At 37.2% G+C, this 13,853-nt stretch overlaps 1 protein-coding gene across 2 annotated transcripts in view; it reads right to left on the minus strand.

The window, feature by feature from the left end:
* Window positions 1-13,853, minus strand: part of nAChRalpha2 (nicotinic acetylcholine receptor alpha2) — a 220,400-nt gene that overhangs the window by 57,024 nt on the left and 149,523 nt on the right. For both annotated transcript variants that reach the window (XM_071594283.1, XM_071594284.1), the window contains exon 2: window positions 6,334-6,378. In XM_071594283.1, coding sequence (XP_071450384.1) covers window positions 6,334-6,378 — 45 coding nt within the window. The remainder of the gene's footprint in view (window positions 1-6,333; window positions 6,379-13,853) is intronic.

Below are 13,853 nucleotides of genomic sequence, written 5' to 3' on the forward strand. Positions count from 1 at the left end.
TCGCTCTCTTAAAACGGAGGACTTGTGTATACATATAGTATATATCAGGTATATTATGCCCCCTTCCATCCCATCCTTCGCCTGCGTTTCCAACTCTTAATTTCTTCAACCACGCATTTACGTTCTTTTAAATTTCCAAGTTTAAGTCGTTCCCTCCACCCCCGTCGTCTTTCCATTAAATCTCGTGTCTCTTCTCCTCCCCCCCAAAACCAAGATCCCTTGGACAGTAAATTGGGACGTCTAAGGATAAGACGTGGCCTCTACTATCTCGTAGCCGAAAAACACCCTCAAGGACAATCCTTGGGAGAGGAAGATGATGGTTTTTTTTGGTCCTCCTCTTCCATTGCTTTTTCTCCTTAAAAAAACAGGGACGGGTGAATAATTTTAACGTCCTTTTCCCATACCCAGAAACCCTTCCGAGCGACAAAGGTTCCTCGAGCTTGTCAAGAGGACGGCGGTCGGGATGGGGGAGATTCATTCTTCTCATTTTATCTCCTATCTTTTTTCTGCCTTATCTCTCCTCCTTCATCTGGTGCCCATGACTCCTTCTTCCTCGAATCCCTCCCTTCTTGGCCCTCTCCTTTGTCCCCGTCATCCACAAGAAGCGGGGAAGGGGGTGGCCGGTGGTGCGGGGGCAGGCTCCGCTCGCTTTTATCCCCCCCGGAGTCGGCTCTGAGTAGTGAGCGCCTTCCGTCCCCTTCTTACGAACCGTACAACCCTCTCGCTCTCGATATCTCTCTGCCCCACCCCCACCCCACTGTCACTCTTCTCACCCCTCCTCAATCTCAAGGAAGGGACGGTCCAGTGCTTAGAATTAACAGTTTCCTCGAGAGGAGAGCCGGAAAATCAAAAAATCAGATGATCTAAAAAATTGATCTTAATACTCCGAAAAGAAAAGCGTGCGATTAACAAAGTAACGTAGGGAGATTTTCTCCAAGTGAAACTCAACTCTTATAAAAATAATCTTGAAAAATCTCTATCTTTTCAGTATAATGTAGGCCCTTCTCCCGATGAGATGTGATGCAGAGATATAGGTTCCTAAATTAAATCAGGAGCAGCCGATGAAAGAAAGGAAAAAACATATATTGATATATTTTACATGACTAGAATCTTAATGCATATTCTAACAGATACTTTAAGGCTCCTTAAACCTGAGCTGAAGACAAATAGGGATATTTCCGGGATTGTTGTTGACTGTATCGAGAAATTCAAGAAAGAACTTGCATTAACCTCAAGACTATACGGTTTTGGAACTAAAATTGCCCAAGGCCTCTCTTGGCTATTATCATTTCAATGCTTTCTTAAAATTTTGTGGAAGAAAACACCACTGATAACAATTAAAACCTCTCACGGAGATCTGGTAAATATACTCACTTATTTCAATTGTTAATACGAATGGAAATCCGTCGGCAGAAAACCCACAATCTTGATTGCCCCCTTTTTTCCTTAAATGGCCATTTCTCGAATCAGCACCAGGCTTTGAATATACCCTTAAAAATATTCCTTAGTCCCACCAATTATTATCAAATTAGGATGTGGTTTTATTGGTTATTCGACCAAATTTATGTTAATTCGTGATTATGGAAAGGGAGTTGAATGGCAAGAAAGCATTTTTTCTTCAAAACGAATGAAACAAATTCAAGAATTAGTTATTGCAAATAAAAATGGTATTATTGAAAATATAATTAGTCACTTACAGACTCCAAACAACCTTCTTGCGAGTAAATGTATCAAGTTCAGGTTTATGAGAGGTTCCAATTTATTCTCGTTGTACAACAATCACGTCAAATACGCTGAACGCTTTAAAACGTCTAGTTTAAATCTAGCAATAACTCTACAGGGGATTGTTTGCTTTGAAATGCTCATAGTTAACGACAAAACCGTAAGAATGTTAATACTCAGGCTTTAAAATGAGGTACTTCAAATGAAAATATTTGTTTATTAAAAATTTTAAGAAATCACCTATTTTATCGGCATAAAAAACATGCTATGCATGCTTCATACCTGAAAATTCTCAATCGAGATTTAAATATTGAACATATGAATTATTGTAAAATAGCGAAAGAGTGACAGGGTGAAGTGAAGTTATTCAGCTGAATGAAGTGACATCTGGTTATGTCGCTCAATGGGTATATGCATGATCTGCTAATAGAAAGGGTAAAAAAGATTTCTCTCAATATTATGGAGGCAATAATTTATTGAATTTACCGTCACAGCAGGAGTCATTATCTAACATCAAGTGATATCCATTAAATTACCCACAAAGAATTGAATCAATCCTACGGCCTTAAACGTATGTACTACAAGTGGCCAGGAATACCAACGCTTTTCCTTAAGCTCAAACAATTTCAGGAGGCGAACCTTTGACATAAATTATTTAAGAGATGAAATCTGATGTACGGACCTTTGCAGCATAATCTCTGGCAGTTAATTAACTTAAACAATCTATTCGCAAGAAAGTTTTATAAGCTAAAAAAGACACTTGCAGGCGCTTAGAGGGTGAGTATCAGAATTCTTCCTAACATAACTTGTTAATACGTTAACATCGAGTGAGGTATACCGATTTCTCACTTAAAAATGTGAATGTGAATCAAATGGACCACGCAAATGATGAAATAACCTCATAATTATTGCCCGTTCTTTCAATGAAATAATGGGTAGTAAAAAATCAATTCCGTAGCTTAGGTTTTATTTATCTTGCCCTAATGGCCATTACTTCTAATTTACCTTCATGTTTTCATTTTAAACTCAAAATTGAACTAAATATAAATTTTTATCCAAACCTGCCTTTGTTTTTATCATTTAACGTTATTAGAATTCTTGGAGAGGATGTTTGAAAGAAATTTGTCGGTTGTAGGCAAAAGAATGGTGAGACGGACGTGGCAGAAAATTAAGTTGTTGGTGGTGAAAAAAAGAGACCTCTCTTCCGGAATTTCTTTGATTGTATTTTTCTCTTGTATAGTTCTCGAGGAATGCGTTAATGAATCCAAGGAATTTGAATTCATTTTACCTGTTTGTCCATCTCGAGGATATGAATTGAGTCTGAAAAGCATAAGGTGTTTTTCATCTGTAGAGTTTTCTGTCAAATGGAATATAGGACCTCTTTAAAGGTGAGTTCTCTTACTTCATTATAATATATTTTTAATGTTTGGAAATAACACCTATATTCTAACCTAAAATATGGTTCATTAATGTATTTATTTTAGCAGTATGGTTAGGGTGTGGTATGATGGATCTTGACACCACATAAAACTGTATTTTAGATTGTCCTAAATTAAATGGCTCAAATACATCTCTTAAATCCCTTGGGTCATATCCCTATTCTCTAGCAAAAATGCCTATTCTTTTACTCTATTTATCTCGCTTTCCTTCTCCTCTATTGTCAACCTCTTCTACCCATTGCCTATAAGTATTTCCTGAATTTCTCCCAGCTGCTATCACTCTTCCCCGAGCATGTCTACCATAGACTTTCATTGTTAGTTTTCCTTTCCGTACATTTTATTTTCTGAATAGTTTTAAACACCCACATCTAGAAAGCCTCAAATATACAATTGTCTAATTACATCAAAGACCATATATTTATATATTTTTTACATTAATTCTTTCTTAATAAAATACATCCTAACCCTTTGAAAGAGATGCACATATTTGTATTTGTGCAGGTTGAATAGGGTACAGAGTAAACGTATTTATAGAAGCTGATAGTCTGCTCGTGAAAATTATGGAAGACGGCAAATTTTCCTAATGACTATATCTTATATTGGTAGACACTGTTAACATGAAAGGTTTAGAGCAGGAGTATTCAGTTGAATTAAATCACAATTCAGTAGCTCATCTATATCTACGCATCTACAGGTATACACCGCAAGTTGCATGAGAGCTCTTAGTGGGGGTATTGGGGCACCATCCATGCATGCACAAATATTAGCTCATGCATGCATGTCGACATATATATGTGTATATATGCACAAACACTCATGCATACATGAATGCCTGTGTATATCATTAAATTAATGGTTTGATTGGTATAATGAATTTTTGCTATTTATTAATATATTAGGGTGCATGGATATAATATTGTTGTGATTGCTTACGGTTTTCTAGGATATTGACATAATCTGCGCTATGTAACAATTTTGCCATTTTCTAGTAACAGACTTGAATTTCATGAAATTCTTGTCGTGTTGGTGTTACTTGTTATGTTGGTGTTGAAGGCTGAGCTTCCAAGTTTATTACTTTACCAAACACTATAGTTCCCATATAGATGCCCTTCCACACGATGACTAAACACATATTAGTAGTTAACTCTGAGTAAGAATATGGTCCATAGTACATTGGAAATATATTTAAATGGAAAGGTGACCGGACACAGTTGTTTGCGATGCGAATATTCAAAGAAAGGCGCAAATAACGTCTCTCGCATAGAAAGAATTTCACTGAATTTGGAAAAAATTAAGGAATTCATTGTCAGAGGTGTTTGGCTAAAATATTGGGCACCAAAGTATAGGGTTCCGGAAAATCAATCTTAAATGTTTTACTTGACGGCATATGTAGACATGGCTTGTTTAGAACTGAAACGCCATGGTAGAACGGAGGAAAAAATATGGCTTTTAGGTAATGAATATTTCACTCTATGTTTAAAAATGATTGACCTAAAAATGATTATAGTTGAAAAACATTTTTGAGGAATCCACAAAAAATTAGAAAAAAGTACGACTATGAATGCAATAAACCCTACAATAGGTCGTCTTACCTTACATTAAATAATAATTAACGACTAAATGTATGAGCCCTAAAAGCAAAGGATACCGAATGGCTCGGTCTGTCAAAAGAAAGTATGGTTTGGCCTCTAATGATTCTAATAAACATTAAACGCGGTTTGGATGTAAGCGACACATCATTGGATTATTAAAACACTACTTTGAAGATAAAAATAGAGGCTTTAGCTAAAGGCGGGCTACTTTCTCGAGATTCTCCGACATCACATTGGTTTGAAAAAAAGCGTTTAGAATTATATGTTGACAAATGAACCTTTCATGTAGGGTTGTCCATTTGAAGAATTTGGCGGTCCGCCCTGAGGAAACCTGACTTCATTGACGAGCTATAGGAAAATTAGATTCAACATGAATGGATAGATTTTATTTCGCTTTGATCAGACCACCTTAGGAATACGGGACAGATAATTGTAATCCATCATATAAATGGTAAAATATATAAATAATTAGAGCTCAGAAAGGATCTGGAGACTTCTTAAAATAATATACGAGAAGTTAAAAGGTTTAAGTTACAAGGAGCACCCAGCGGAGAGACAAAAATCGAAACGGATGTTCAGAATGCGTATTACGTTTACAGACCGAGTTTACCTTGGCACTTGAGGGATTAATTATCCCACGCTCAATCGTCAAATCAGATGACGCTGTTCAAAAAACAGGAACAAAATCCGCCAAGGACGACTCTAAATAGTCTTACTTTTTCGTACGATTCATGATAAAAACAACAAAAACGTTATTTACCCGAACTATTGTCGTCGAAACACCCGTGAAAAACTTTGACGTAATTGTAGCATTCTGCATCATAGAGTATGCATAGATATGATTTACAAAGATTTATTTAAAATAATATGGTCCTATGCAGTAATTCTTTTTTATTAAAAGCAATCAGCTCGTTTTTACCAAACAAATCTTCCAAAAACGCCTGCGCTGGACCTTAATTGCTTCATTAATCCAATGCGATTCAGTGTGACCTCACTTTAATGTTGTGAGAAACCCGACACCTGCAGGACCGGAGTAATTTTGTGCCTTTGTTTTGCCTGCTTTTATTTTTTTCAATTCCAGCTGACAACACGCTTGGACAATCAGTTTTAATTCCCTCTTTCACTGTGCCAGCAGCAAGGCTTTTCTGGATTCAATTGTTATCGAACGCGGACTTGGAATTTAATTTACGAGCTGGACGACGCCAGCATACAACCAGTGGTCTAGTCATCCGTGACAATTAACGGAGCTGAGCAAAGGACTACCCTTCGAGGAGCCAGCCATAGGCCTTCGTAATCACGAGGATCTCTTGGTGAGGGAGGCCGGGACACGCCCAAAACCATTGGCGTTAGGCTTTCAGTGACAAATGACGGATGGCAAAGGCATGCCACGGTTCAAAGGCTCGTTGGGTCGTGAGTTGCTTGAAAGGTGCTCCGCTAGGTTCATTTTAAAGTGGATTCCCGTGATTCCCCGTCGCTTATGTTACGTAATGGTGCTCTTTGATTTGTAAAAACGAGTGATGAAAAGGCCCACTAAATTAGCTAAACATATTAGTGCAGATATTAATAAATATAGTACTTACATGCTCCAGCCACACGTTTGTTGTGAGAATTTGATCCTTCAAATTCTGAAATAAAAAAAAGGAATGATTTAGTAATTCAAGCATAATTACCTCTCTTAAGATACATTCGATACCACGTGACTTTGCAAAGTTAGTTATTACAGGATTATATTTTTAACAGGATTTATACAGGGTGCGGCATCATAACTTCCTTTTTTACTAAGCAAAACCCCTTTGAAAAAGGAAGTTATGTTGTGGCACCCTGTATAAATGCATTTCTTATCGATAAACCTTTAAACACAGTAAATGCGACCATTGGATTTGTATAAATACTTGGCACGCTTTGTTTTTTAAATTGGATGCATGCATTCATGAAGTCACGCACATGATTAAAATTGAAACGTGCATTGTGTATCGTTAAAACATCGATACACCGATTGGAGAGATTGGTGAGCACTCGAATAATAAATTGAACTGGAAACGTTTTTGAAATTAATGTATGTTTATTTACCCTAATAAATATTCAGGTATACACCAAATGTTTCCTAGTTCTTTTTTGGTGGAATAATTTCCAAGCGAGTCATCCAAGTAATCAGTGGTATAGGGCTAAACCTTTTAAGATTAAAATCAACGATAATTTTCCAATATGCTAATGGGTATTATTGAAACCTGTGCTTAATATGCAAAACTTTTAAGCAATCTTCCTAAAGCAGTTTCTTAAAAATTAGTAAAAAATAATATCATATAAGTTTAATCCCACTCATCGAGATAATATTGCCATGCATCCGATGATGGGCTTAGTAGCATTCGGCTCGGCTTAAATATCATATTTCTGAGAAAACGTTTTAAGTTGACGTGTTCCCCAAAATATTGATTGCCCTGTATGCCTATCTTTTTAATATTTTTAGGCTACCATGCAATTAATAAAAATACAAATTGTTAATATATCTTCTTGGGTATTTTAAAAAAATCTTCACTTTTTCTTTCTGATACGCCACTCCGGGAAGAATGTGCTGACGATTAGCTTTAAGCTCCGGCTCACAACTTATTCTGCTGCCGGGATTTTATTTGCTGCAATTGTAAACAAGAAAATATATAATTGATATATTTGAAGAATAATAAATTGCAATAATTTATAATCAAATTTCCACTGAATGAGATTCCTTAACTGAATTCGGTTGATACAAATCAAGCAAATTATGAAATACATTCTCAGAAAAATAAATAAAGCTATTCTTTAATTTGAAATTTTTATGCACCAGAGAAAAGGCGCTATTCTCAAGGTCTTTTGAGTATCGTTTCGAATGAAGGAATTTGCGGCAATGAGGTAAATATGACAGTGTGAATGCTATGGGAATTAATTATTCCTTGAAATGTTTACGTTAAATAGCGATATACATGCGACTATCCATACATGTATTTGTGTGTGTGAATATATATTATATATGTATGTATATATATATATATATATTTTTATATATACTATTATATATGTAAACGCATTCAAACAGGAAAACCCAAATGGCGAACTAAAGTTCGTTTACATAGATATAGATATAAGGAAAAGGGATAGGAATGCACAAAAAACACCGGACAGGTGGGCAAGGTGGAATCGATTAGATCACATGTGCAAAAGTATTTCCTTGACTGGGACTTGAACCACGTATCTTTCGACCAGCCTGAGCTATCGTGGGAACGTAATTTAAACTGAAATCTGCGGAGGATTTATCCAACCAAGTACCCCGATTCTATGGCCAGGAAATGGCATTGGGGAGCTGCTTTATCTATCAAAGGAGAAATGGATGTTCAAGTCCCGGTCAAGAAAATATTTTGCACTCGATATCTGCTTGATTCCGCCTTCCATACTGTCCTGTGTTTGTCTTTTATATGTTTCCATTCCTTTCCCTTAAATCTATATATATATATATATATATATATATATATATATATATATATATATATATATATATATATATATATATATATATATATATATATATATATATATAGTATATATATATATATGTATATATATATGTATGTATATATATGTATATATATGTATGTATATATATATATACATACACAGGAACCGTACCGAAATTAATGCAATCAGATTCTGATGAAAACGGCCGTGCCGTCGAAGAGTCAAAAATACATATGCGAGTGCCCTTTCTTTTTGCTTCTAAGTTTAAAAAATCCATATCAGTGTTTATCTATTTATATTCCATGCACACACACATAAAGATGTCCACATTTTGATTGGTTACTTTCTCGCGGCACTCATTTCAAAAGGAATCATTTTAATATTAGCACTGGCAGTATATTTAAAAATAATATCGGTTGGTCTTTAATTTAATTTTAAATGGCAAACAATACATTATGGAATTATGGACATAATATTAAACATTCTAAAACTTATGGAAATATGTAACCATCTCATTACAATTGATAACCTTTCCTGAAACAGTTTTTCAATTTTCAATGTAAATTAATCAATGTAATGTAAGGAAGGGTGACATGTATTGTACAGGCAAGAAGATTTTAATAAATCTTGACAAGTTTTTCCTGCAAAAGCAGAAACATTCACAATGACTTATTTTTAAAGAGGCTGCTCTAAAAAAAGCTGAATTTCTTCTCGGATTGATATAGGCACAAATGTTAACTTTTTCCATTTCACGTAAAAAAGATACTGATTTTAATTAATAAACTCAATGGACTCTCATATCAATCAATGGATAAGTTATTTTTTTTAAATGGAATTGACGTGCCTCTGGAGAGTATCGAGATTAATTTCCAGCAACTGCCTTTATTTTCCATTAATCACACAAGTGTTTGTCAACGATCGGAGTCGCGCTCTTTCCCACGCATAAGAGTAACCTTCTCCGATATTGTCACTCATATAAAAATAAGAGCTTGATGGTGCATTATTTTTAGGTACCGATTTCATTTGAATGAGGTGGGAGATTTTGAAATACTTCGCCAGACTTCGATAATTTTCCTCTCCCGAGGCTGAATCCTGCACTACCGTCTTTTATTTTCCTTACTCTTTCCTCCTACCATGCAATGATCCCCCATTTCCAATCCCAATTTTCCTTTAGCTATTGGGATTCGTTCATCATAATTATTGCCATCAACCTCATCCTCCGGAATCGACAATGTTCATATGTAAGTGTATGCATATATATATACACATTTATATGAATATATATATATATATATATATGTATACAATTACACATATATCTGTATGTATATTTATGAATATATAATTATATATATACACATATATATCCCTCCCCGAACTATAACCTTGACGTGATGGAAGGGCCCGATGATCCCTAGAGCTGTGGTGGCGGGAGTAATAATAATTTCTCATGGTAGGGTCACCCATTCCAGATAGGTCGAAGGTTAAGAGCCAGACGAAAGGTAGTCCACGCAGTGTCTGTTCCTCAGTGAGGCGGCTGCAATGGCGTCTGACCCCAGTGGGGCGGCCAGTAAGTGATGGTGTCACGTTAAAAACACTATTGAGGAAGGCAACGGGAAACCACCTCCATTATCATTCCCAAGATTTACATAATGGACAAAACAGAGATTCTGAGTCCTGGCAACTACGGGGCTCGGCCCAATCGGCCGAGTGTCGTGCCCGGCAGCGGGGGAGGCAAGGCTTCCGCGGTCGTCATCCTAAGAAACCCTTGCAAGAGAAAACCAGCAGCAGCAGGACAGAAGAAGCAGAAGAAGAAGGCAAAAATTAGCTCGAATAGGAACTTGAAATGTTAGGACAATGATGAGGGCAGGGAAATTGGAGAATGATAAGTGAGAGATGGAAAGGGGAAAAATAGATATTTTAGGTCTATGCAAGGTGAGATGGAAGGATAGCGGGGAATACTGGAGTGATAATTATAGAATAATATACAGCGGCGGGGACGAGAGCCAACGAGGGACTGCCATGGTATTAAATGAAGAGGTAGGAAGAAGCGTAGTCGACATAGAGCAGTTGACGGATAGATTATTGATAGTAGAGATATAAGCAGAACCGACGAACTTGGTTATTATTCAGGCGTACATGCCACCGAGCAACCATAAGAGAACATCATCGCCTGTGTTCCCGCCGGGAAACATTTGATAGTGATGGGGGATTGGAATGCGATGGTAGGCGAGGGAAGAGATGGTGATGAGGTGGGGGACTACGGTTTAGGCACGAGGAATGACCGCGGGGAGAAAGCAGTTGAGTTCTCAGGAGACAGAGGTTAGTCATCACTAACACTTGGTTTAGACACCGTTAATGGGAAAAGGACAAGGAAATTATGGATCACGGATGAGATTATTACAAACATAGATGTTTTTTACAGACATTTTAGTTGTTATGAAATGTTGCGTCCGTTTCAAAAAGATAAGGCAGGGGCGGCGAGTTAGAAAATGGAACGTTGAAGCATTAAATGTTTTGAAAAGGAAGGAATACAAACAGGAGGTAGACGAAATCATGGAGGATGGCAAAGGGCTTAGTACTATCGAAGAAAAATGGGAAAGGATCTAGAAAGGGTTTTCGAAATCCGCAAAAGACACTCTTGGAACCGTTAACGCTAAAAGGACTAGGAAACCATGGATCACGGATGAGATGATTACAAATATGGACGAGCGGCGAAAATGGAAGAATGCAAATATAGAATTAGGCAAAATGAATTACAAAGAAGTAAACAATAAATTGAAGTGCGCAACAAATAAAGTGAAAGAAGGATGGTGGAAGACCCAGTGCGAGGATATGGAGAGTTTGCAGAAGAAGAGTGAAATTGGTACGCTACACAGCAAGGTTAAATCTTTATCGGAAAGTAAGAAGGGAAGATCTGTGCTCACATTTAGAGATAAGTCGGGTAAGATAATAATTGAAAAAAAATATTCACGAGAGATGGGAGGAATATAAACAAGTAGATATAACTGTGTGGTAAAGAACTTAGGCCAAGAAGGTTAGACATAAAAAGAGAAAATGAGGCAGAGGAAGATAGCTTAGGTCCGGGCATACTCGACGATGAGTTAGAGAAGGTATAAAGGGAGAATAAATTAAACATGGCCGTGGACGTAGACAACATTCCTGAAGAACTACTAAAAGGCTTAGGAAAATGTGGAAGAAAGAGACTATATGGACTGATTCGTAGCGTCTATGATGAAGGAATCTGGCAAAAGGAATTGTGAGATCAGTGTTAGTTCCCATTCCGAAAAAGGTAAAGGTTACATCATGTGAGGACTACAGAACAATAAGTTTGATTTCCCACGCAGATACAATTGTTCTGAGAATTATCAGCAAAAGGAAGGATAGTAGGGCAAATGATTACTTAGGGGATGATCAATTTGGGTTTAGGAGGGGGAGATGCACATATGATGCCATTGCAGTAATGAGATCACCAACCGAGAGGAATTTAGAATATAATCTAGACGTATTTGTCTGTTTCGTAGATTTAGAAAAGCGTTTGATGTAGTGCATTGGAAAAAACTAATTAATATAATGCAGAAAATAGGCATAGATTGGAGGGAAAGGAGGCTAATCCGGAACCTGTACAAGTCTCAGACTGCTCAGGTGCGGGTGGGGAACGGCGAGTCCGGATGGGCAGTGTTAGGAAGAGGCGTAAGGTAGGGTTGCCCATTAACACCGTTGCCGTTCATCCTGTATGCAGGGGAAATGATTAAAGAGGCATGGGAAGAACTGGAGGTAGGAATGAAAGTGGGCGGGGAATTCGTATCATCAGTTAGGTTTGCTGATGACCAAGCTTTAGCTTGTCAGTCAACCTTGGGTTTTGTTGAGAAAGACAAGGGAATTGCCACCCTACCGTTTGGTAACCTGTGGCCATCCAAAACCTACCTGAATTGGTAGATCACCGATTAAAAAAATCAAGTTATGGTTTGCTGTAATCGACTACTTGAGCTGAGGGTAGTAGTAGGGAAGATATTGAAGCAAACGATGAAATTATTGTGCAAGTGCACATTTAATCATCATGAAGGTACGTCTGTGTTTACGTGTATATACACAGATTCCTATTTGAGGTACTACGAATGCATGTGCTTATGCCGCTGACGCCTCAATCGCGAGAACTACACCAGACTGTGAATGTGCTGTGATTTACAGGGAATAAATCTACCCTAATAAGGTCACACCTCTCCTCGCCGTGCATAGTCTATAAACACATATGGTAGATAGAAGGCTTAAACCTTGGAGGGAGACACTTACGAGTAATTTAAGCCAAACTCCTGACACTGCCGTTTATGCCGGAGTGGCGCCGCAAAGACATTCAAGGGTTTTCTCGTTACCCTTTCTCCCACTCAAAATTTTTTAAAATCGTTATTCATTGGAGCTTTTATCATTCTATCTGTGCTTACCACCTATTGCTCTCCTTCCTTTTTTTATCGGCGTTCACTCGTAAAAATTTCGTCTTTGGCCAATATCCTTTTTCTCACATTTTATGACACAGTTCATAAAATACACGGAACCCTGAAAATACGGCTTTTCATGCCTCCTCTGTTGGCTCCCATCGCTCAAGAATACTAAAAATGTTGTTTAAAAGCCCTTGAGGAAAAGAGCCGAAAAGGTTTTTGGCAGGAGGGAAAGATAGGACTCCCGGCGGGAACTTTGGATCCATTTGAAAAGAGGTCGTGAAGATAATATGAGGCGAGAACGGTCGAATGAAAATTGATTTTTAAGGAGCTCGTGAGGAAATATGGGGACGAAATTCGTTTCCATTTTTATCAAGGAGATTTCCATTTTAATCAGCAATTAAAAAATAATGGGCATCCGCAGGAAAGTTCCCCAAATCTTTAATGGGAGCTAGAAAAACTTAATTAAATAGATGAATTCGAAAATGGATCCTGTTAATCTTCTAAAAAAAAGATGAAGAGAAAAATTAGTCGGAAAATAATACATTAGACTTCATAGTAAAGTCTACAATGTGAGAAACGAGCAGTGCACATATTGATTAAAGACTCTGTTTGTATCCAACTTGAAAATGAATACATATCGTTTTGCGTATTATGAGAAGAAATTGTGCACATAATAAAACAATTTTTTCGTCGACTTTTTCTTTCTTTGGTTCCTCATACTTTCCACTCCACTGAATGCCATCCAAAATGATCATTATTTTCTTCCCTTTTCTTGGCTTACTTGACATTCTTCCTTTATACCTCACCCTTTGAAGTCCCACTGCCTAGCAGTTATTCTTTCCATTTACCTTTTTAACTTTATTTGAATAGCCTACATAACTTCCTTTCTTCCCCTACCTTATCTAATATTTCTTCTTCCTCGCTAACCAGTATACTTTCATTCTCCTCAATGCCCGTATTTGGAAGGCTTCCAATCTAAGGTCATACACAAGCCCTAAGAGGTTTCCTTTTCCTTGAGATCAGGACTTTGGAGCGATTCAATACCACGCTCAACATCAAGTCTTTACCCATCTTTCTTTACATACCTACTTTTAACTCCTGGTTAGCCATTCCTTGATCCGTAGAGAGTCCTGCTTTCGTCAATGAAATACTTTAACTGCCATGTAAAATATAAC

The sequence above is a fragment of the Hetaerina americana genome, unplaced genomic scaffold, assembly GCF_022747635.1.
Source record: "Hetaerina americana unplaced genomic scaffold, ioHetAmer1.1.p SCAF_6, whole genome shotgun sequence".
NCBI lineage: Eukaryota > Metazoa > Arthropoda > Insecta > Odonata > Calopterygidae > Hetaerina > Hetaerina americana.